The following is a 20,848-nucleotide window of genomic DNA, read 5'->3' as shown; positions in this document are numbered from 1 at the left end:
TCTGAAGCTGGGGCACCCTTCTTCTAAAACAGCATTGCCCCTGGGCTGTAACAGTTCCTCAGCTTCACAGAGCTGGCCAACTTAGAAGAAGCTGCAACTTTATTTTCTTGACACATGGCCACATGGAGCAAGAACAAGAAAAGAAACTGTGCCAGTAATTGTGAGCACACCAACACTAAAGCCTGAGGAGTTATAGTAAATGATGAAAAATTAGAATTACTCGCAAGCTGTGATCCAGTATTTGGCAGAAACTACCAGATACTCATATGGAGAGGTCTATTTTTGTCAGGCTGTCCCAGATAGATCTCTGTCAAAACATGTTGCTAGAATGCCATAGAGGAATTAAGCTGGACTCCAGGCACAGATATCTAGCATGTCACTTCTAGAAAGGTCTTTCTGACTTCTTTTCATTGTTTTCTATGAGAGTTTATGTACACACAAGGTGGATGCTGTAAGCAAAAGACAACTGCCTCTGTGCCACAGCTGAGTTCCTAATTAAGCCATTTAGTTCTACTCATGGCCATTAGTAATGAGCAAAAGGCAACAGTGATACTGCAGGAATTCTGAGAATCATTGCCCTTAAGGCCTCATAAAAAGGCATGCCTAACAGAAAGTGCCTTGTTATGTTATAAAAGAAGAAATAGATACAGGAATTTAAGCCTTGATTGAGATAGGATGGCTTTGAATTCCTTATGTAAATGAGTATAAATGAGACTGTCCTTGAACTCTTGATCCTTTTGCTTTTACTTCCCAAATGCTGCTTTTACATTGGCCCTACCACACCTAGCTCATAGTTGTTCTTTGTCTTGTGTAAGTATGTGGTGTTATATGTGTTTGTGGGTTTATATTTGTGTGTGTGTGTGTGTGTGTGTGTGTGTGTGTGTGTGTGTGTGTGTAGAAGACAAAGGTTGACACCAGGTTGACACTTCTGTCACTATCTTTTTTCTTTCTTTCTTTCTTTCTTTCTCTCTTTTTTTTTTTTTGAGACAGGCTTCTCATTGAACCTGGAACTCACCAATTGACTAGATTAGCTGGCAAGCAAGCCTTTGGGAAACATGTCTCCATACTCTGATGCTGGAGTTAGGGACGTAAACCACTGTGCTTGGCTTTTTATGTGATGATAGGGATCTTAACCTAGGTCCTCATGCTTGTGCAACAGGCACTTTACCAGCTAAGCTTTCTCTTCATTTTCAAACTGAGCTCCTAAAACTTTGTATTGGTTAATCACAATATTTCTCTATTTTCTCCATCCTTCAAGATTATCTTTATTCGGTACAATAACTCTATAGCTTACCGTTAGCCCTTTCCTGTATTTTAAAAGATGGTGGGTGAGAAAGACTGGATTAGGACAGCTGTTCCTGGGGATAAGTGACTCACAGGTCAGTGTTAGCCACGGTGATACCCCCAAAGAATGCTGGAAGCCAACAGAGTGTAACATGCTTAAAATATCTGTTCATGAAGGTACTATACCCTTCTAGACACCATACTTAAGCCAGCAGCGATGTGCTCGTACCTATATCTTCTTATTTTATTTCTTATTTTTCCTGAGAAGCCTCTCTCCTGGGGTTAATGGAAATACAGAGAATTCTTTTGTGATTCTGTGACAAGTACAGTATTTTATTCTGTTTTCAAAGTCTTGGATTTCTAAGGGTATTTATTGTCTCTAGTAGGTATGGGCCAAATTTCAAAATTGTTAAATGGTCTTCTATCCTAATATAAAAATCCACCTATGACTTAGTATGTTATTCTAATTAGAACACGTCTACCCCTGAAGCAGTGGTTTTCTAATGTTACTATGAATCAGAAATACTTGCAAGACATAGAAAAACAGATTATTGTGCCCACCTCAAGAGTTTCTAAGTTGAGTTTGGGCACAACAGTTTGGTTTTCTCACCAACTCTTAGGTGATGAAGAATGGTGCTAATCTGGGAGCCCCTTTAGGAACCATGTGTTAGGACTGAGGGGTGGCTCAGTGGTAAGAGCATGCACTGCCCTGCAGAAAGCCTGGGTTCAGTTTCCAGCACCTGTATTGTATAACTCACTACTTGTAACTCCAGCTTCAGGGAATCTGACTCTCTCACCTGGGTTTCATAGACACAAGTATATGAGTGCATGTGCACACACACACACACACACACACACACACACAAATTTTAAAAAATATATTATGATAAAGCCATGTCTTAGGACTGTAAAAATGACATAGTAAGTAAAAGTACTTGCTGTGCAAGTCTGAATTTGATCTGCAGAACCCACGATGGAACTGGCTCCTGAAAGTTGTCCTCTGCCCTCTACACATACATAAACCCACCCTCACATACACAATCATACATGTGTACAGAATCACAATAACAAAAAATAAAACCTAAATTCAAAATTAAAAAAAGAGAAAGATTGAGGAGATTGAGAGAGCCATGACTTAAAAAGTACTCTGCTTTGTGTATGTGTGGTTTGTCCCTGCTGAGTCAGATCTCAGGCAAACAGTGTTTGTCTCTGGGTTGTTCTGGACTTGCACATGCTGTGCAAGCATGCCACCCCTCTTATGGGGCCTCTGAGTTTTGCCTTTGTGCTTGTAAATACACTCTTGTCATTTTCTTTGATCCTTAATAAAAAAGTGCATGCTTCATCACAAGTGATGTTTCTTCTCTTTTCCTGTTTGTCTTAATTGTTCTTGTTTTTCTCTGTGCTGTTCCCCTCATTCTCGCCCCTTTTTTCTGATGCAGAGATGAAGATAGTTGGGTGTAAGTTCTTGATTTCGTGTGTCCTGACTGCTTATTGCCTGCTTTGTTCTCATCACCATATGTTTCATGGAATGTTGCAATACTGGGTGGGGTGTCATGTACATTATTAATCCTTCATCAATCTCGCCTTCCTGGGTAATTGACAAGAGCTAAAAGAAAAGCTACCAGCCTAATCTTAAACACCATTTTTCTTTGGGTGTTTATTAAAATCTGAGGACATACTGCAATATTTTAAAAGTATTTTCAGAAGTTTGAAGTGTAGATAGAGAAAAGCACTTTTAAATGAGACATTTTGTATTACTCAAGTTATAAAAAAATAATGGCCAGGCGGTGGTGATGCATGCTTTTAATCCCAGTACTTGGGAGGAAGAGACAGGTGGATCTCCATGACTTTGGGGGTGACCTGGACTACAGAGCAAGTTCCAGGACAGCCAGGGCTACACAGGGAAACCCTGTCTCAGAAAATGAAACAAACAAAAATGAGTAGTTATTATTCTGAGCCACAGAATCAGAAAGACAAAGATTTTTCTCTTTAGTTATGTTAGGACATAGCTCATAAGAAGGGCAAGGACATAGAAACAAGACTTTGGGGGGAAAGCTCTTCACAAGGCCAGTGATAGAATGATTTACTACAAATGTGTTCCTGTGGTCAATCTTTATCAAATGTGTTCTTGACCAAGGCATGTTTGGCCTTATGGGCTTTAAGTGGGGAAATAAAGCTTCGGGCGTACCTCTAAAGAATGGAGTGTAAGTCAGTTTTTGGGTTTTTTTTTTAAAGAATGAAGTCCCTTTGGGGTAAATCATGCTCCAATTGAGGGCCACACATCCAAGAATTTATGGATGGCATACTTTGGACTTGATAGGTGGTATTAAGGAAAAAAAAAAGAAGACAGAAGATTGGGTGGATAGGGAAGGGGGTAGATATGGTCAAAACGGATTGTATAAAATTCTGAAAGGACTAACAAAGTTTTTTTTTAGTTAGAAGTTCATCACATTCCTGGCTCAAGAAAGGATTCATTAGATATAACCACATCACTTTTCTCCCATACTATTATCCTGTTAGAACAGAGGGTATTTATGATTTTGTAATGCTAGAATCCAGAAGTGTACGACTGAAGACAATGTGAGAATAATAAAGATCCTATCATTTCTGGGTAATCTAGTGCAGTCTGTCCAAGAGTCTTCTTTCTTCACTACCTTAAGAAAGTAAGAATTACCACAAATACAATCCGGACTCCTATGCCAAAACCCCATGTAGAATGGCATCTCCACATTTTGATAAATGCTGCTACAAGCATATGTCTTCTTTTTTCTGTCAAAAAAAAAAAAAACTTGGCACCACCTCAAGTAGGCAGCTATGTCTTCTAGGAGAAAGTCAGTTTTTATTTTCCACAGTCTCAAGGGAAAGAAAGTATTTCTACAGACACCCTTGCTAGTCCTGTCTAGAACAAAGAATAAATGATAGAGTATTAAATACCACTTTACTTTAACTCAAAGCTCCCTAGTTTGTGATATGAATAATCTATGTAGAGTGGATATAAAAATAAGACAAGCCAGACTGTATACCCAAATCTATGTAGAACATTTCTACCAGGATAGAATGCTAGATAGGCCAGAATGATATGATACTGTCTTAGGCTTTATATTGCTGTGAAGAGACATCATGACCACAACAACTCTAAAAGAAAACATTTAATTGAGGGGGGCTCGCTTACAGTTTCAGAGGCTCAGTCCATTATCATCATGGCAAGAAGCATGGCGCTGGAGCTGAGACTCCTTACATCTTGATAGACAGACAACAGGAAGTCAAATATCCTTTTCTGAGCATAGGAAACCTCAAAGCCCACCCCTACAGTTGCACACTTCTTACAGCAAGATCACACTCACTCCAACAAAGCTACATCTCCTAATAGTGCCACTCCCTATGAGATTATGGGGCCAGTCACATTCAAAGAACCATGGAAACATATAATCCCAAGCAAGTCTAGAGTATCTAACAAGAGATAATCTTGCTCGCAGAATATTCTGATATCTGAATTAGACCTCAGGGGTTCTGATATCTATAAAGAGACTACTCCGAGAAGAAACAATTGTGTTGTGTGCAGTGTTTCTTCAGTCACTAGGATGCACATTTTGGAAGACTAGACTGTCAGAGTGCTTCCCAGCCTGCTAAGGTTTCTGGTTGCTGAAGAGCACTGTTACCTTCTCAGAACTCTTCTTTTGTGAGTACCCTAAAGAAGTATTCAGGCCAGTTCTTAAGATAATGTGGCCTCAGGTTCAAAATTTTGTTTCCAGCAGTTCCTGCTGTAGACTCACAGGAGTCTGGATTTTTTTAACACATAGTAGAAATTTTATGTATTCACATATATGTGTGTGCAAAGTTCATACATATGTGTATGTATATATGTGTGTGTATGTGGAGGTTTATAAAAATTCTAATCTCCTAAGCCAAATCCAGACAGAAATCTGTTTTTGTACTAATTGCCAGTCAAAATTGTTTTTGTCTTTTGAGACAGTATCTCTCTATGTAGTATACATAGGTCTTGAACTTAGATTCTTCTATCCCAGAATTTTTAGCATAATAAAGGATTGTGAAAGCATAATATGCAACTGACCTACCATACCTAAAATACTGCCAGATCTATACAGGAAGTGTCTCTACCTCTGCCTTCTGTTAAGTATCTAGTCCCATGACCTGCTGCTATACCAACAGCTGACACTAGTTCTTATAAAAGCTGTGAAAGAGGAGGAGACAGTTTATTCTGAGGCATTCTTATAAGAATGAACCCAATTAGTTCATCTCCAGGAAAGAAACACTGTTGCGTGGCATACAGGCACTAAGAGATATAAAATATTAAGTCCTCTGCTATCATTAGAAAACTGAGAGTACCCAACAGAGACAGCACAGAGTGCCCAGCTCTTTTCCTAAATTATGACAACTCATTAGCAGGACAACTCTCAACAATACCACTTTCTGTATATAGACCTCACCCTCCCAGCACTTCTCCAAACTGCCTGCTTAAGGGCTGCCCAGGCTTTTACTCTCAAGTAGACTTTCTCACTGCCCTTGCAGCAAGCCCCCACGATATAACTAGGAAGAGTACCAGTATCACCTATGATCTTTTTGTAAATATATGTACATAAGACTTACTTTAATCCCAATGGGTAAATGGTAAAAATCCATTTTTTAAATTATTTTGTACTTTTTTTGTTGTTTTCGAGACAGGGTTTCTCTGTGTAACATTGACTGTCCTTGAACAGCTCTTGTAGACCAGGCTTGCCTCGAACTCACAGAGATCCGCCTGCCTCTGCCTCCCAAGTGCTGGGATTAGAGGCGTGCTCTACCACCGCCCATAGAAATTCATTTTTAATATGTTTTCTGGGTCATTAAAATATAATCAGCCAGACACTATCATAAAAGCCTTCAAAGCTAGAACTTAAGCTCTTTCTTGTCCATCTTTATCACAAAAGTGCCTGTCATTTTCCCTCATTGGAAAGTAGTACCTGGCAATGAGTGTTAAATTATTCCTGAACACAGTGCCTTAGCCTTGAGGCATGATTCCAGTGATGGGTTTGGGGAACATATAATGTGTGCCGGGGAACAACTGAAGAGTGGGAGAGCCCTGGGAGACTACTATAAGGTGCACTGAGGCTATTCACACTGCTTTTTTGGTTTTCTCCTAATTCTAGGACAATTAGTGAACAGTGCATTTTTAGTGATACCACTGGGACCTTTTGACAAGAAGCCTGGCATCACCTCAAGTAGCATTAACCTTCACAAAGTGTAGTTTTTAAAAATGAAACATAATTTGCAAAATTACAACCCATAAGGCAGTCTAATACCTGTTCTGAGATTATCTCTGGTCTAGGCAGATCTATTCTCTAAATAAAGAGCAACCATGGACATGATGAAATCAAGCTGCTTCTGTCTGTACCTCGGAGGGTAGTACTGTGTTAAAACTTTTCAAGGGTATCACTAAGACACTCTGTTTCAAAAAGAGTAAAAACTGAAGGAATGTCTAGCTTATTTTAAAACTTGCGCTTTCCCTTATCCTGCTCAAAAACCATGAGCTCATTAATAAAGCAACACAGATGAAATTTTGTATAAACAGTCTACAAGAAAAAGACCCAGTTTTGTGTTAATATTCTGTGATGTTTTTGCTTAGAACAGTTTGAAACATTCCATTTCAAGGGTATGTTTATTGCTGACATACACATAAATCCACAGAAATGAAAAGTTTGTATACATTAGAATAATATTTGAAGTAGCCAAAAAATAGCTGCTTTTAAAAGCCGCATGAACTATCTCTAAAATAACTCCCAGAAAATGAAAACCAGGGTAAACCAAGTACCTAGTCTTTAGATTAAACGTTAAAATTGGACTGGAGAGACAGCTCAGAGGTTAAGAGCACTTGCTGTTCTTGCAGAGGATCCGTGTTCAATTCCTAGCACCCACATGATGGTTCACAACCATCTGAAATTTCAATTCCAAGAACTTTGACACCATCTTCTAGTAGGCACACATGTGATATGCAGACAAAATCCCATACATATAAAATAAAATAAACATTAAAATTATCTTAGTTCATTTATTCACTTAATGCTAAAAATCATTTTAGAAACTGAATAATTACAATTTCACAGGAAAGCTAACATATGACTAAAAGACTTTTATTAGAAGAAACAGTTTCAGTTGTTAAAGCTTTCACATGTCATCTATTCTGGTTCATCCTATTATAATGACTATAGTCAATAGAAAACGTCCCAGTTAAGTTTGAATTTTAGACTTTAGGGGCTTTCAGTACATTCGTGACTAATTTTATTCATCCTGTTACCAGACAATAACAAGCTGGTGAATTTGAGTTTCCTTTTTCTGTCTGCCTTTCCCCACCACACTTGTACATATCAGTACTATTAACATATGTGAGGAAGGCCAAACAAAGGAAGCAGTTGAAGTTCTAAATTGGTCAGACTTTGAAGCACAGACAGCTACAGAAATGGACACCTTCAGACCTGCCCACGTAGCCATAGGAATATTCATATATGATCTTTAGAACACATTTTCCCTTCATGAGAGTCTAAGGAAACAGGATGGATTTTAGTATTAGAGAAAGTTCTCTAGGCTCCTGGAAAACATTTGCCATGAACTGCTCTTCTATACTTGAGCCAAGTTATTTAAAACTCTGTATTGGTACAAGAAAGATAGCAATGCTACATATATCTGACCAAACCAGGAAACTTACTTGCTAACCAAAACAAAATGTTGTTTCTCTTATTATGACTGTAGGCAATAAACATATTTTCATCAGCTTCCAGAAAGAAGCAATGTGTCCTTTATTCAGACTCCAAAGTTTTGAGAGTTGTAAAAAGAAAACTATGAAGAAAGAACAAGGGACAATTTCTTGGGGAAAAGAGAAAAGACTAGTGTAGTAAGACAGACATGATTAAAATCATTTTTAAAATCTCCTTCTTTAAGGGTCTTTTACTGTAGCCATCTTGGAGGGGAGAGAGACTGAGCAGTCTGAACACCAATAGCCCAAGATCAGATTCTCTAAGAAAGCGGTAGTGAACACCTTTAGAGTACACTTAGAGAATATGTAACTAACCCTCTGATACTGCTGTACTGTTGTTGGTGGAAAGTCCATTGTTATTAACCAAGCTTGGAATGCCCTGAGGATTCAAATGCTAGCCTGATCCTTCATGCAAACAGGGCATTGTGGTGTCTGTAGTCATGAACACATTGCATTTCCCCCCCTCAACAGGTGATATCCGCAATGATTTGTACTTAACCCTGGAGAAGGGGGATTTTGAAAGAGGGGGAAAGAGTGTACAAAAGAATATTGAAGTGACCATGTATGTACTCTATGCAGATGGAGAAATCTTAAAGGTAAGGCTTGTTAGTAATTTAGAATGAAAGCTAATGTTTTTTTCATGGACTGTCTGCCCAGAAGATCATTCCCTTTAGGCAGGACCCAATTCAATGGCCCCATATGTGTTGTCATCCCCCGTCTTCTTTTTTCATCCAGGAAACACTACAGCATGGTTTGAAAGGGTTCCTAATGTCATATGGCCCTTGCATTCGTTCTTCCTAGTGTCTAACCTGCGTGCCTCTTACTCCAGTTTAAACCTATTCCTTTAGTTCTGCCCTGCATGTTACCTGTATTCCATTCTACCAAGCACAAAGCTGCCTATTTTTTGTAGTGATAACTAATTCCTCCTTTGTCTTTTTGCTCTTTGAAATAGGTAGGATTTAGAGACCTTCTTGCTAGTACCAAGTTTTAGAGCAGAGAAGAACAGATTCAACCTAGGAAATTATTTCCAGCAATGTAGTACAAGGATTTTTTTTTGTCATTCTTCATTGAAAATGGAGACCTAGAGAACTGATTCTTTTTTTAAGCTTGTCTGTGCTTTCCTCAGTTCTGTCATGGTGAGGACCCTGGTGAACAATACCTAGTCTCCATTTCCAGTGCACTTGGCAGATCAGCCTTTTACAGGCCTCATGAGGAAGTCAGAACAGGAATCATTAGCTCTACTGTACAGAGGAAAAAGGCAAAATTAGTTAAAATAGTCTCCCAAAGCAGATGGAAATAGAGGAGAATGTTTAAACAGGGATGAAACGGTGGTTTGTGTATATCACTGTAAAACATTAAATAAATACCCTGGGTAGTCATGCTCATTGCTTATGCAAGGAAGCACCAGAAAAGCAGAGCTATCAGCCACTCTGATGTGTGTGGAAAGAGAACTGTCCTTAATTTTGTTGCCCAAAATTCCATCTTCCAAGGTAAGGGGCAGAACAGTGCTAAGTCTTCATGGTAATGTTTCAAAGTTAGAGTAAGATTAAATCTGATATTCCTTGTTTATGGAAAGTTAATAAAAGTAGCCTAAAATAGTTCAACATAGCATTAAGGAAAATTTAGAATTTCTTCTTGGTCTGATAAAATACTGTGTATAATTGACTTCTCTCATGGAACTTCTTATTTCCTTTCTCAGAAAGTACTTGGTGATGCAGGTGCACCAACCAGCTTCTTTCAGCTTGTCACAGTTGTATGGTTACTTCTGACCCTAGGAAGACAAGGAACATTATGACTCCTGCCAGGAATGCCTAACCTTTTGACATTTTGGCATGTTGTCCTCTAAAAATGTTGTGGGCAACATTCACAGCTATCCTAGGATGTATGTGGTCCATGAACCTCAGATTGGGCATTCCTGGAATAATTATACTTTCTATATAATTACTTCCAAAAATAATGAATTTGTGTCAAATGTATTATCATCTGGTCTGGTACAAAAATAAGATCTTCATATAGAATAAAATAAAGCATTCTAATGACAGAAACTAAAGTTCTTCCATGAAAATAATATCTTATTTTGCTTTTATTTTCCAGGACTGTATCAGCTTGGGTTCTGGAGAACCAAATAGGAGTTCCTATCACTCCTTTGTTCTCTACCACAGTAATAGTCCTCGTTGGGGAGAAATTATCAAATTACCGATTCCCATTGACAGATTCCGGGGCTCCCATCTACGTTTTGAATTCAGACATTGTTCCAGTGAGTGAGACTTCCCTTTCAATTCCCTTGAGGATAAAAACATAACTCTGCTCTTGAAGTAAACTTGTGAAAATTCTTGTTATTAGGAACTAGAAATAAATAGAAATAGGATGTCATCAGAGGAAATGTCTTAGACTATAAAAGCAGTGGTTCAAAATCATGGAGTTTGGGGCTGGAGAAATGGCTCAGCAGTTAAGAGCCACCTACTCTTCTAGAGGACCTGAGTTCACTTCCCAGCACTGACATCAGATGACTCACAACTGTCTGTAACTTCAGCTTCAGGGGATCTGATGCCCTTTTCTGGTTTTGTGTACACACACACACACACACACGCGCGCGCACACACACACACACACACAAATGAAAATAATTTTTTTAAAAAAATCTTTGGTATCTGATATTGCTTTTCCTGGTATCTGAAATGCCTAGTATTATTTGGAATGTTTTCTTTTGTACTTACTGAACTACTCATAAAGAACCCCCTTCCTTATTTTATCGAGTTCAGAAATGTAGCTTCTCCAGTGGTCATGGTAGCCATGTATACCTTGGGATAGTAAATAGAAATTCAGACCAGCATGTTTCTCATCATCCTGTAGTCAGGTCGCTACGTAGTTAATGAAGTAAAGTTCAAAAGAGTATGGATGACAAATATGGGGGTACTTCTAATAATTGGCTCTGCTTGCAGCAAAGGACAAAGGGGAAAAGAAACTCTTTGGCTTTGCATTCTCTCCCCTGATGCGTGATGATGGCACCACACTCTCAGATGATATTCATGAGCTTTATGTGTATAAGGTACGGACCTGTCTTTCTTTTATCTCCATTCCTTACCCTACTCTGACCATTCTCAAGTATGAATCTTGCTTAAGTGGCTTCCATTGATCAGGCCAGAGGATTCTAGGTAGCACACTGGTGTGTGACAATAGGACAGCTGTGGTCAGGCTTTAGTTTTCTAAACACTTTTCTAAGGGCCCTTCTCCCACAGCTGATACCAGCAGGCTCTTTGTTTCTCACCTCTCACTTCATTAAAGAGAAATCCATTACTGCTCTTCTGTGCCATTATTATTTTAACTAAAATGTTCTAAGCCTTGCTATTTGAGATCATGGTGTTGTTAGTTACCACAGCATAGCTGCTAACCAAAGTTGCTTATATATCAGATAGAAGTCACAGATCCTATCATGTTCTAGGAAAATCATGAACAGAAAGCAGTCCTAAAGGAGAACCTGCAATCAAGGTCCAACCTTAGGAAGAAAGTTAGAAGTATGAACTCAAGTTCCCTGGAACTGGTTTTTGCATATTGAGTTGCTTAGGAAACATCCTCTGTTCTCTGTGTTTACCTACAGTGTGATGAAAATAGCACATTTAACAACCATGCCCTGTACCTTGGCCTGCCCTGCTGCAAAGAAGACTACAATGGCTGCCCTAATATTCCCTCCAGCCTCATCTTCCAGCGTAGCACCAAAGAGTCTTTCTTCATTTCTACACAACTTTCTTCTACCAAACTCACACAGAATGGTAGGTAATAGTACCTGCAAAGTGGTTCTCTCCTTTGTTTTCTGTTGTTGTTGCTTGTGTGTGTTGAAATCAAGACTGCTTCTTAATGACAAAGTAAAGACCTTTTCTTTTACTTTCTGAAATTGAAATAATCACTCAACAGTAATAGCCCACAAAGTTATCCATGGCTTTTGTAGTTCCTAGGGTTCACATCCATGGTGCACAGTTACATCTTTGCCCCCCCCTTTTTTTCAGCACTTAAATACGTTATAGTCACAACTATTTTTATTTCCCTAGATTTCATTTGTCTTTGCCTGAAAGAATCTGAGCCTTACTCAACTTTATGAGGTTCACTGTTTTCTGGGTTTGCCTTCTAGTGGACCTTCTCGCTCTGCTGAAATGGAAAGCTTTCCCAGATCGGATCATGGACATCCTCGGGCGGTTGCGGCATGTCAGTGGGGAAGAAATTGTTAAGGTATGTCTCAAACTCAGTCTAAGCACACTGTCTGAAGAAAAATATGGGCAGAACGCCTTCCCTGTTATTTCTGCCAATGAACCTCTAGACCATTTCTCCAAATACAAAATAGATGAATGTCAAGGATTTTTGTTTTGTTTTGTTTGGTTTTTGTTTTCTCCAGTTTCTTTGCTAGCTACTTTTTTTTTCAAGGAAAGGTTTATTGCATTTAAATTTAAACCCTATTTAATAATTTGTCTTACTTCACACAAAAATATTAAAGGATAGTGGTAAAAAAAAAAAGTATCTTCTCAGAGTGAATCCCAGTGGCCACGCTGTCTGAATGTCTTTGTTTTCTTCTTTCTTTGGGTCTTTCTCGTTTTCCGAACTTTATAGCTCTCTAACACACGAGCCTGGGCTCTTGATTATAAACACTCTGAGTACTGTCCATTAACACATGTAACTGTTACCTGTGGACCTTCTTCTTACCCGGGGTCCATACTAGGAACTCTTTATTAGCCTCTAGCATACATTCTTTCTCTATGTATCTTTGTGATATTTCTCAGTTTATGAAACACAGTCCTTTCCAGTTGTATTTTAAGGAATTTTCTGGGCAGCACTTTTCTCTTTTGGGTTTTTTTTTTCTTTTTACAGTATTTAGTCCTTGGCATTTTGTTATAGCAACAACAACAACAAAAGAATGATACATGGTCATAAGTAAAAACCTCTAGGCTTAGGTTTTAGGAGACACTAAACTAAATAGTTACAAATACAGGAACACAATCAAACAATCTGGCACTTCTGTTGCTTGATTTTAAAAAAATACTTGTTCTATTAACTGCGTGTGTGAAGATAGAAAGCTTAATGTATCTTTCAGAAAAAGAAAACATGTAAAATGCATCTGTCCATTAGACATGTAGATAACAATAACAAAACAATTATTAAAAACCAATGTGGTACAAAGATATAAACTGGTTGCATTACTCTTTCAGGAAAATAGAATTTTCTTAATTCAATACTGCATTGGTGAAAAAACAAAACTACCACATTAGCTGGCTGAACAATGGAAATTTGGATGATGCAGGTTAGTTTAGCTTGAGATTGTACCAGGCACTTCCAGAAGCAGAAGTCCAGCAGGAAATACTACAGAGTAGACCAAGCTCTCCTGAAGAAAGTGAAGGAACAACCCTAAGTTACCTCATATTGTTTTGAAATAAGTTATAAATGTATCATTTACATGCTTTGATTGACAAGATAATAGATTTCATTTTTCAATGCTCCAAGCATCCATTGTTACTTACTATTATCTACCTTAGTTTTGCAACTTCAAAAACAGGCATGTACTTAACAAAATTAAAACTAACAACAAATAATACTGCCAGATTTTTATCCACATTAAGAGTCCTCATTGGCTGCATTTTCTTTTCTCCTGAGATATTTTGGTGATTACTCTTTCTTTAGAAGTTTAACATTTGCCCTATGGGAAGAGCTACTTTAGATAGGTCTTCTGCAAGATCCTTAAGCTATATATAACCCCAATAGTCCACCTGGTTATCCCTTATCTAGGTAGAGACAGGTACTAGAGGGTTTTTGCCATGCTTTTAAGATTTTTGTCATTGTTTACTAGTAGCTAAAAATCATTGTTATATGAAAATTTGACCGTGTATCAACAATTTTAAGTTACATGAATCCTTTATTGTATTGTTTCAGTTTCTGCAGGATATATTAGATACACTTTTTGTGATTTTGGACGATAATACAGAGAAATATGGTCTTTTGGTTTTTCAGTCTCTGGTAAGTCATTTCCTGAATTTTAATTTTTTTTATTTTTATTCTTTTCTCACACAATACATTGCAATTCCCCCCAGTCCACTTCTCCCAATTCCCCCTACCTACAGTCTCCCTCAGACCAACTCCCCCTCCCTTGTTTTCCCCCAGAAAAAAACATACCACCGCACAAGAAGATCCAATAAGACTAAGCACAAACCTTCTTATCAAGACTGGGAAAGGCAACCCAGTAGGAGAAAAAGGGTCCCAAGAGCAGGCAAAACAGTCAGAGAAACCCCCACTCCCAGTGTCAAGAGTCCCCCCAAAACACCAGGCCAACAACCATAACATATAGGCAGAGGACCTAGTGCAGACCCACGCAGGTTCTACAATTGTCAAATCAGTCTCTGAGCCTCATGAACCCTTCTTAGTTGATTCTGAAGGTGTGCTCTCCCAGTGTCCTCCGCCCCTCTGACTCCTACAATTCCTCCTCCCCCTCTTTTAGGGAGTTCCCTGAACTTTGAGGGGAGGGACATGATAGATACCTCTGAGCTATGTTCTCTCTCCTCCTCATGTTTGGCTGTAGGTCTCTACATCTATTTCCATCAACTGATAGAGGCAGCTTCTCTGATGTTGACTGGACTAGACCCTGATCTGTGAATATAGCAGAGCATCATTAGGAAATATTTCATGTATTTATTTTGCCAGTCGTGTTTGGTTCTACCCTAGGCTCTGGGATAACCAGCCTCCAGTTCCTGGTCATCCAGGAAGTGTCGGGCATGTGTTCTTCATCAATTATTACCATCACATGTTTCAAGAAATATCTAAAGGAAGCGACTTAATAGACTGAATTAGCAGAAGACTCATTTTCATTAAAAAAAAAAAAAGACTCTGAGGATTATCACCCAAAGAAGACTAACCAGCCAACCTACCCATCAGATCCCTCCAAGATCAATTTGAAGTATTGGATTTGAGGGCTGGAGAGAAGGCTCATCAGTTAGAGCACATACAACTCTTACTTTGATCTCAACTAAGAGTTCTAACAGTGTTTGGCACACTTAGTTTAATATCTACCGTCCCACAGGAGAGTTGTTTATTCAAGATGAATTGGTGCTCCAGTCTAAGTGACAGAGAACTGAAGCTAAAGCTAGAATGATTCTCTGGCTTTTCTTTTCTTCATTGTTCCCTGGTCATGAGACCCTTTTTGAAAGAGCACAACCTTCCACAGGCTTTAATTGCCCACTTTTCTAAGTTTTTTAGAACACCTGAGTGTTTATGTCACTTACACTGGTATTGTATTATCTGTCCTTGATGATATTGCACCACTCATCATTGTGGTGAATGGAGAGGCTCCAGGTAACATAGGCACAAGCTGATAAGGTACAGCTGTGAATTGGAAAGTCAGTGAAAGAAAAAATAAGATATAAAAATAGATAATGGAAATCTCATGTTTAGTTCTCATAGGGAACACTAACAGTTTGCTCTCGAAGAACAAGAGTCTGTTCCCTCATAGGGATCTTTCTGAGGCCTCTAATTAGACCATGGTGGCCATCTTTCTGTCTTCTCAGGTGTTCATCATTAACCTGCTTCGAGATATAAAATATTTCCACTTCCGACCTGTGATGGACACATATATCCAAAAGCACTTTGCTGGAGCCCTGGCATATAAGTAAGTTTAATTTGGTATCATTACAATATGATTTGAATGGAAAATCAAAAATTTAAAAAGTTCAGTTGTAGCCGGCATTAATTTAGCTGACTTTTTAAATGTTACTTTTGTAATTGTGGTTTAAAAATATATAATATAAAATTTACTATCATAACCATTTTTAGATTTAAAATAATTTACTCATATTGTTATAGAGTCATCGCAAGAACTCCATCCATCTCCAAAATTCTTTTTATCTCACAAACCAAAACTCTGTAACATCTAACAGTTATACTTGTCAGTGTCCGCAGCCTCTGAAAAACAATGTACTTTGGTCTTTGAATTTCAACTGCTCTTAAGTACCTCAAAAGCTTGTTTCTCTTACCATGTCCTCAAAGTCACCATGTTATAGCATATATCAGAATTTTCTTTTTAAGAATGAACAATAGTACAAATTTTGAACGGATGACCACTCAGAACAACTCTCTTGATGACCTGCAGCCAGAACTTAGTGTGGGTTGTGACAAGGCAGTCTGCTTTCTATTTCAGCTGTTTACTTGGTCGCCAAATTATAACTCTTTCTAAAATAAAATAAAAAAAAAAAAGAATGAACAATAGGAAGCTGGAGAAAAGACTCATTGGTTAAGAGCACTCGGTGCTCTGCCAGAGGACTAAGACTCGATTCCGAGCATTCCCATAGCTTCCCTTTGCCCAGCATCCATCAATGCTAGTAGTTTCCCAGGAGGCGTAGGGCCCCATGAGCCTCTCCCCTATCTTTGACTGGCTGTTGACAGCCCCAGTCTTGTGCATATCCAGTGCAGGCAACTGCAGGGGCTATTAGTTCACTATTGCAATGGTCATGGCGTGCCCAGAAGATAACATTTTATAGCCTTTCTTGTTGTCATCTGGCTCTTATATTCTTTTTACCCTTTCTTCCTTTATGTTCCTTGATCTTTAAAGAGGGTGATATAGATGTCTTGTGTAGGGCTGAGAACTCAACAGTCACTTATTCTCAGCACTTTGAGTAGCCATGAGTTTTTGTATTTAGTGCCATTTCTACAAAAGAAGCTTGTATGGTTAAGATTGAGAGTAGCTCTTGTGTATCGGTATAAATGTAAATACTTAGAGGCAGTTTGATATCATGTCCTTTTAGCAAAACAACCATAATAATACTCTCCACACATGTATTTGTTTTTGTTCTGTTTTAATCAGGCTTACAGTAGCACTCATTGAATTCCTTCTTGTGGAGCAGGCCTCCAATCCAATTAGAGTGCACTTGGTTAACCACAAAATGCTATTACACTGGTGGGCATACATACTTAGGTCCTCTGCTGGGTAAAGCAGTTGATGAGTTGTGTCTCCAGCTACTACAACTTGTGTAGCATCTTCTGGCACTGTGCATGGCAGCCAGCAGGGAGGGAGTTTCCAGTTCAGCTCCAGCTTGATTTCTTTATGTCCTGCAGCCAAGGTGTGTGGTATCTTCAGAAATAAGGTCTTACCAATTACAGAGCAGTGGCTATACCTTGTGTTGTTTGGGGTCTCTGTACCTTCCTGGCCAACAACTTACAGGGAGGTATGTCATATCTACCAGTGGGATATTTGTTTGATTGTCTATGGCTTCTGGGATTGTCATCCATTTGTATATGTTATTTCCATTCAAATTCATTTTTAAAATATATTTTTGAATTAGCTTATAGAATAGTAGGTATCCATATAATTTCTCTTTTCCAATTTAACTCTTTATTGATTCTTTGTGTATTTCACATCATTCATCTTGATCCCATTCATCTCCCTTTCCCTTCCCATCTGCCCTCTATCTTTATAACCCCCCACCAGGAAAAATAAATAAAATTTAAAAGAAAAGAGATAAAAAGAAAAAGGAAAAGTCTCGTTGTGGAAGCCGTAGTGTGACTCAGTGAGTCACACAGTATACCCTTTAGTCTACATATCATTACTTGCAAATGTTCATTGCATTGAGTCTTTAGTCTGGTTCTGAGGTCTCTGGTTTCTGCTCCACCATTGATATTAGGCCCTCCATGGGGCTCCTCTTGGATATCCTGTTATTATTGCTTTGTGGAGATTCTGCAACTTTGGGTCTTCAGGAACAGCCCCTTCATATGTTCCAGCAGATCACAGATGGGGTGGATGCTAGGATGGGCCAACTCATAACTCTGGCCGTGGGTCTTGGTGGTTGCTGGGTTGATCAGCAGATGGTTCTCCTGCATCCTCAATACCAAGGTGAACTCTCCAGCACTGCCCTAGCCAGTTCACCCTATGAAGTAAGCAGTCAAGGGAAGCCTGGTTCTCCTGCTCTCATTTCCCGAGTCTGGCTGGCCAACATGTACACCCTAGGGCCAGCTCTCCTGTGTTGCCTAGGTGAGGTTGTAGGGGCTGCTCTGCTGAGTGCTATAGCTGGTGAGAGGCAGGACCAGCTCTCTCACTCTCATGACCTCAGGGACAGGTTTCCCACTTGCCACAGGCCTTAGGGAGTGTGAATGGGGGCGCTTCTCTCCCTTGCCCATGCCACCATATGACAGATAAGGATCAGGGCAAGCTCTCTCCTGCTCATGTCCTCTGGGCCAGCTCACCCACACACCCATCATCAGGGTCAGCTCTACTGTGTTGCCCAGATGAAGTACAGGGCCCGCTATCCTGAGTGCTGCAGTTGGCAGGGTCACTCCCACGCTCACACCCTCAGGGTTGGCTTACTACGCTAACAGGGCCAATTCTACCTTGTTGCCCAGGTGAGGTGCAGGGCCTGCTCTTTCTAGTGCTGCAATTGGTGAGGGACTGGATCAGCTTTCATGCCTGACACAGGCGGCAAGTAATAAAGGGGGAAGGACATCTTTCCCTCATCCATCTCACCATGTGGCAGACAAGGGGGCGGGACTAGCTTTCCCACTTTCATGCCCTTGGGGCCAGCTCACCTTGTCATCAACAACAGTCAGTTCTGTCAAACTGCTCAGGCTAGGTGCAGGGCCCACTTTCTCAAGTGCAGCAGTCAATGAGGGACAGGACCTACTCTCTGCAGCCGTACCTCTCTGCCTTTGGTGGTAACAGAAGCCACAGACATGAATACAGGATTGCCACCAACCTCAGCCAACTCCTTACTGCCTTCACCTTTTTACATCTGCCTCTCTTCACAAGACATGAACCATTCTCTCTCTCTCCTCCATTCCCCACTATATATTTGTTCTCCATAAAAGAACACATCCACCAGGTGCCTTGCAGTATCTGTAAGCCCCTGTTTTCTTCTCTGGGCCAGGGAAGCCCAGACTGGCATGTAGATCTTTGTCTCCAACACAGTCTTACTCTCCATATAATTTCTTATACCCTTACTTTCAGTTACCCTTCCTCCTAACCCTCTCTGTGTTTAAACCTTATCAACCCAGTATTCCTCCTCTTGACTCCCATTTCCCATGTGTTCTACTATCTGCTCCCTTTCAGGCCTCTTTCCAGCTATCCACCCTAGTGCTAACATTTTTTATGAGATCTTCAGTGACTCCACACACACACTCACACAATCATGATGACTAGTGGAACAATAAGAAATGGACATATATAAAATCTAAATAGACATATTTTTTCTTCTTCACTTCAATTTGAATGCCTTTAAATTCTTTTTTTTTACCTTATTGCTCTAAGTAGAGCTTCTCATAAAAAATAAATATAAACAAATAAATAAGTGGCTAAAAACAAGTGCCCTTTCCTTTTTCCTCATCCTAGAGTAGCTGTCAGTCACAACAAATACAATATGAGCTGCAGGCTTATATTGAGTTCTTTAATCCATTTGGACTTGAGGTTTTTTTTCATGGTGATTGATATGGATCTATTTTCATTCTTCTACAGGTTGATGTCCAGTTATGCCAGCACCATCTGTTAAAATTGCTTTCTTTCTTCCATTGTATAATATTAGCTCCTTTGTCGAAAATCAGGTGTTCCTAGGTTTGTGGATTAATATCTGGGTCTTTGATTCGATTCCATTGGTCAACATCTCTGTTTTTATGCCAATACCAAGCTGTTTTCATTACTGTAGCTCTGTAATAGAATTTGAAGTCAGGGATGGTGATGCCTCCGGAAGTACTTTTATTGTATAGGATTGTTTTGGCTATCCTGGGTTTTTTGTTTTTCCATATAAAGTTGATTATTGTTCTCTCAAGGTCTGTGAAGAATTGTGTTGGGATTTTGATGGGGATTGCACTGAATCTGTGGATTGTTTTTGGTAGAATTGCCATTTTTACTATGTTGATCCTCCCAATCCAAGAGCATGGGAGATCCTTCCATTTTCTGGTATCCTCTTCAATTTCTTTCTTCAAAGACTTAAAGTTCTTGTCAAATAGATCTTTTACTTCCTTGGTTAGAGTTACCCCAAGATACTTTATGCTATTTGTGGCTATCGTGAAAGGTGATGTTTCTCTGATTTCCCTCTCTGCTTCTTTGTTCTTTGTGTATAGGAGAGCTACTGGTTGTAAGACTATATACAACAAGAACATCTATCAAGTAAAGATTACATTCACACTGTACCAAATTCCAATTCATTTGTGTTTGGTAGATTTAAAGAAAATGCTTTATAATCGATCCTATCTTAGTAAATCCAAAATTTTTTTACCTAACTTACTTTCTATTGTATCTAAAGAAAACTGCCATTGTAACTGCCTAGTCTTCAGCTCCAGCAAAGGCAGCAGGAGGATATAAAAGTATTTAAGTAAACTAAAAGTGCATTGCAAATGACTTCCAAAAGCTTTAGAAATGACAGAGGCATCTGACTACTTGAACAGTCAGCCAAAGTTCCTTTGCAATGTTGGGGCCTCCAGAGTTAGCCTACAGGCCTATAGTATCAGGCAAACTTTTCAGTGAAACAGGAAATTTGAAAGATTGTCCCACTGATTTTGGCAGTTTGTCAGTCACTTTCCTATGTGTCCTGTAAAATGTCTGGCAGTTTCTTCTGTGAAGCAGGGACACTGAAGGACCATTCCTCCTTGTTTTAGCAAAGTTCACCAGTTATTTTCCTGTGGGTCCTGCATGTCCAGTTTATACAACATACTGTCAAGCAGTCTAAACAAGAGCAATTTCTTTCCCAAATGTCTAGTCTTGCCACATTGAAAACAAACTCCATAACAAGTTTCTTCAATGCCCATCATCTCTGAAGTAAATTGGTATCGAGGAACAGATGTGTCTCCTTGTTATGAAAATTCCTA

At 39.3% G+C, this 20,848-nt stretch overlaps 1 protein-coding gene across 7 annotated transcripts in view; it reads left to right on the top strand.

Moving 5' to 3' along the window:
- Dock3 (dedicator of cytokinesis 3) overlaps positions 1-20,848 on the top strand; it is a 389,362-nt gene that overhangs the window by 268,314 nt on the left and 100,200 nt on the right. For all 7 annotated transcript variants that reach the window (XM_085689689.2, XM_085689687.2, XM_085689686.2 and 4 more), the window contains exons 15-21: positions 8,504-8,628; positions 10,127-10,289; positions 10,975-11,081; positions 11,631-11,802; positions 12,159-12,256; positions 13,946-14,029; positions 15,571-15,671. In XM_085689689.2, the coding sequence (XP_085545815.1) occupies positions 8,504-8,628; positions 10,127-10,289; positions 10,975-11,081; positions 11,631-11,802; positions 12,159-12,256; positions 13,946-14,029; positions 15,571-15,671 (850 nt within the window). The remainder of the gene's footprint in view (positions 1-8,503; positions 8,629-10,126; positions 10,290-10,974; positions 11,082-11,630; positions 11,803-12,158; positions 12,257-13,945; positions 14,030-15,570; positions 15,672-20,848) is intronic.

Source organism: Myodes glareolus, chromosome 4, assembly GCF_982192425.1.
Source record: "Myodes glareolus chromosome 4, mMyoGla1.1, whole genome shotgun sequence".
NCBI lineage: Eukaryota > Metazoa > Chordata > Mammalia > Rodentia > Cricetidae > Myodes > Myodes glareolus.
This window is presented reverse-complemented; position numbering and strand designations above follow the sequence as displayed.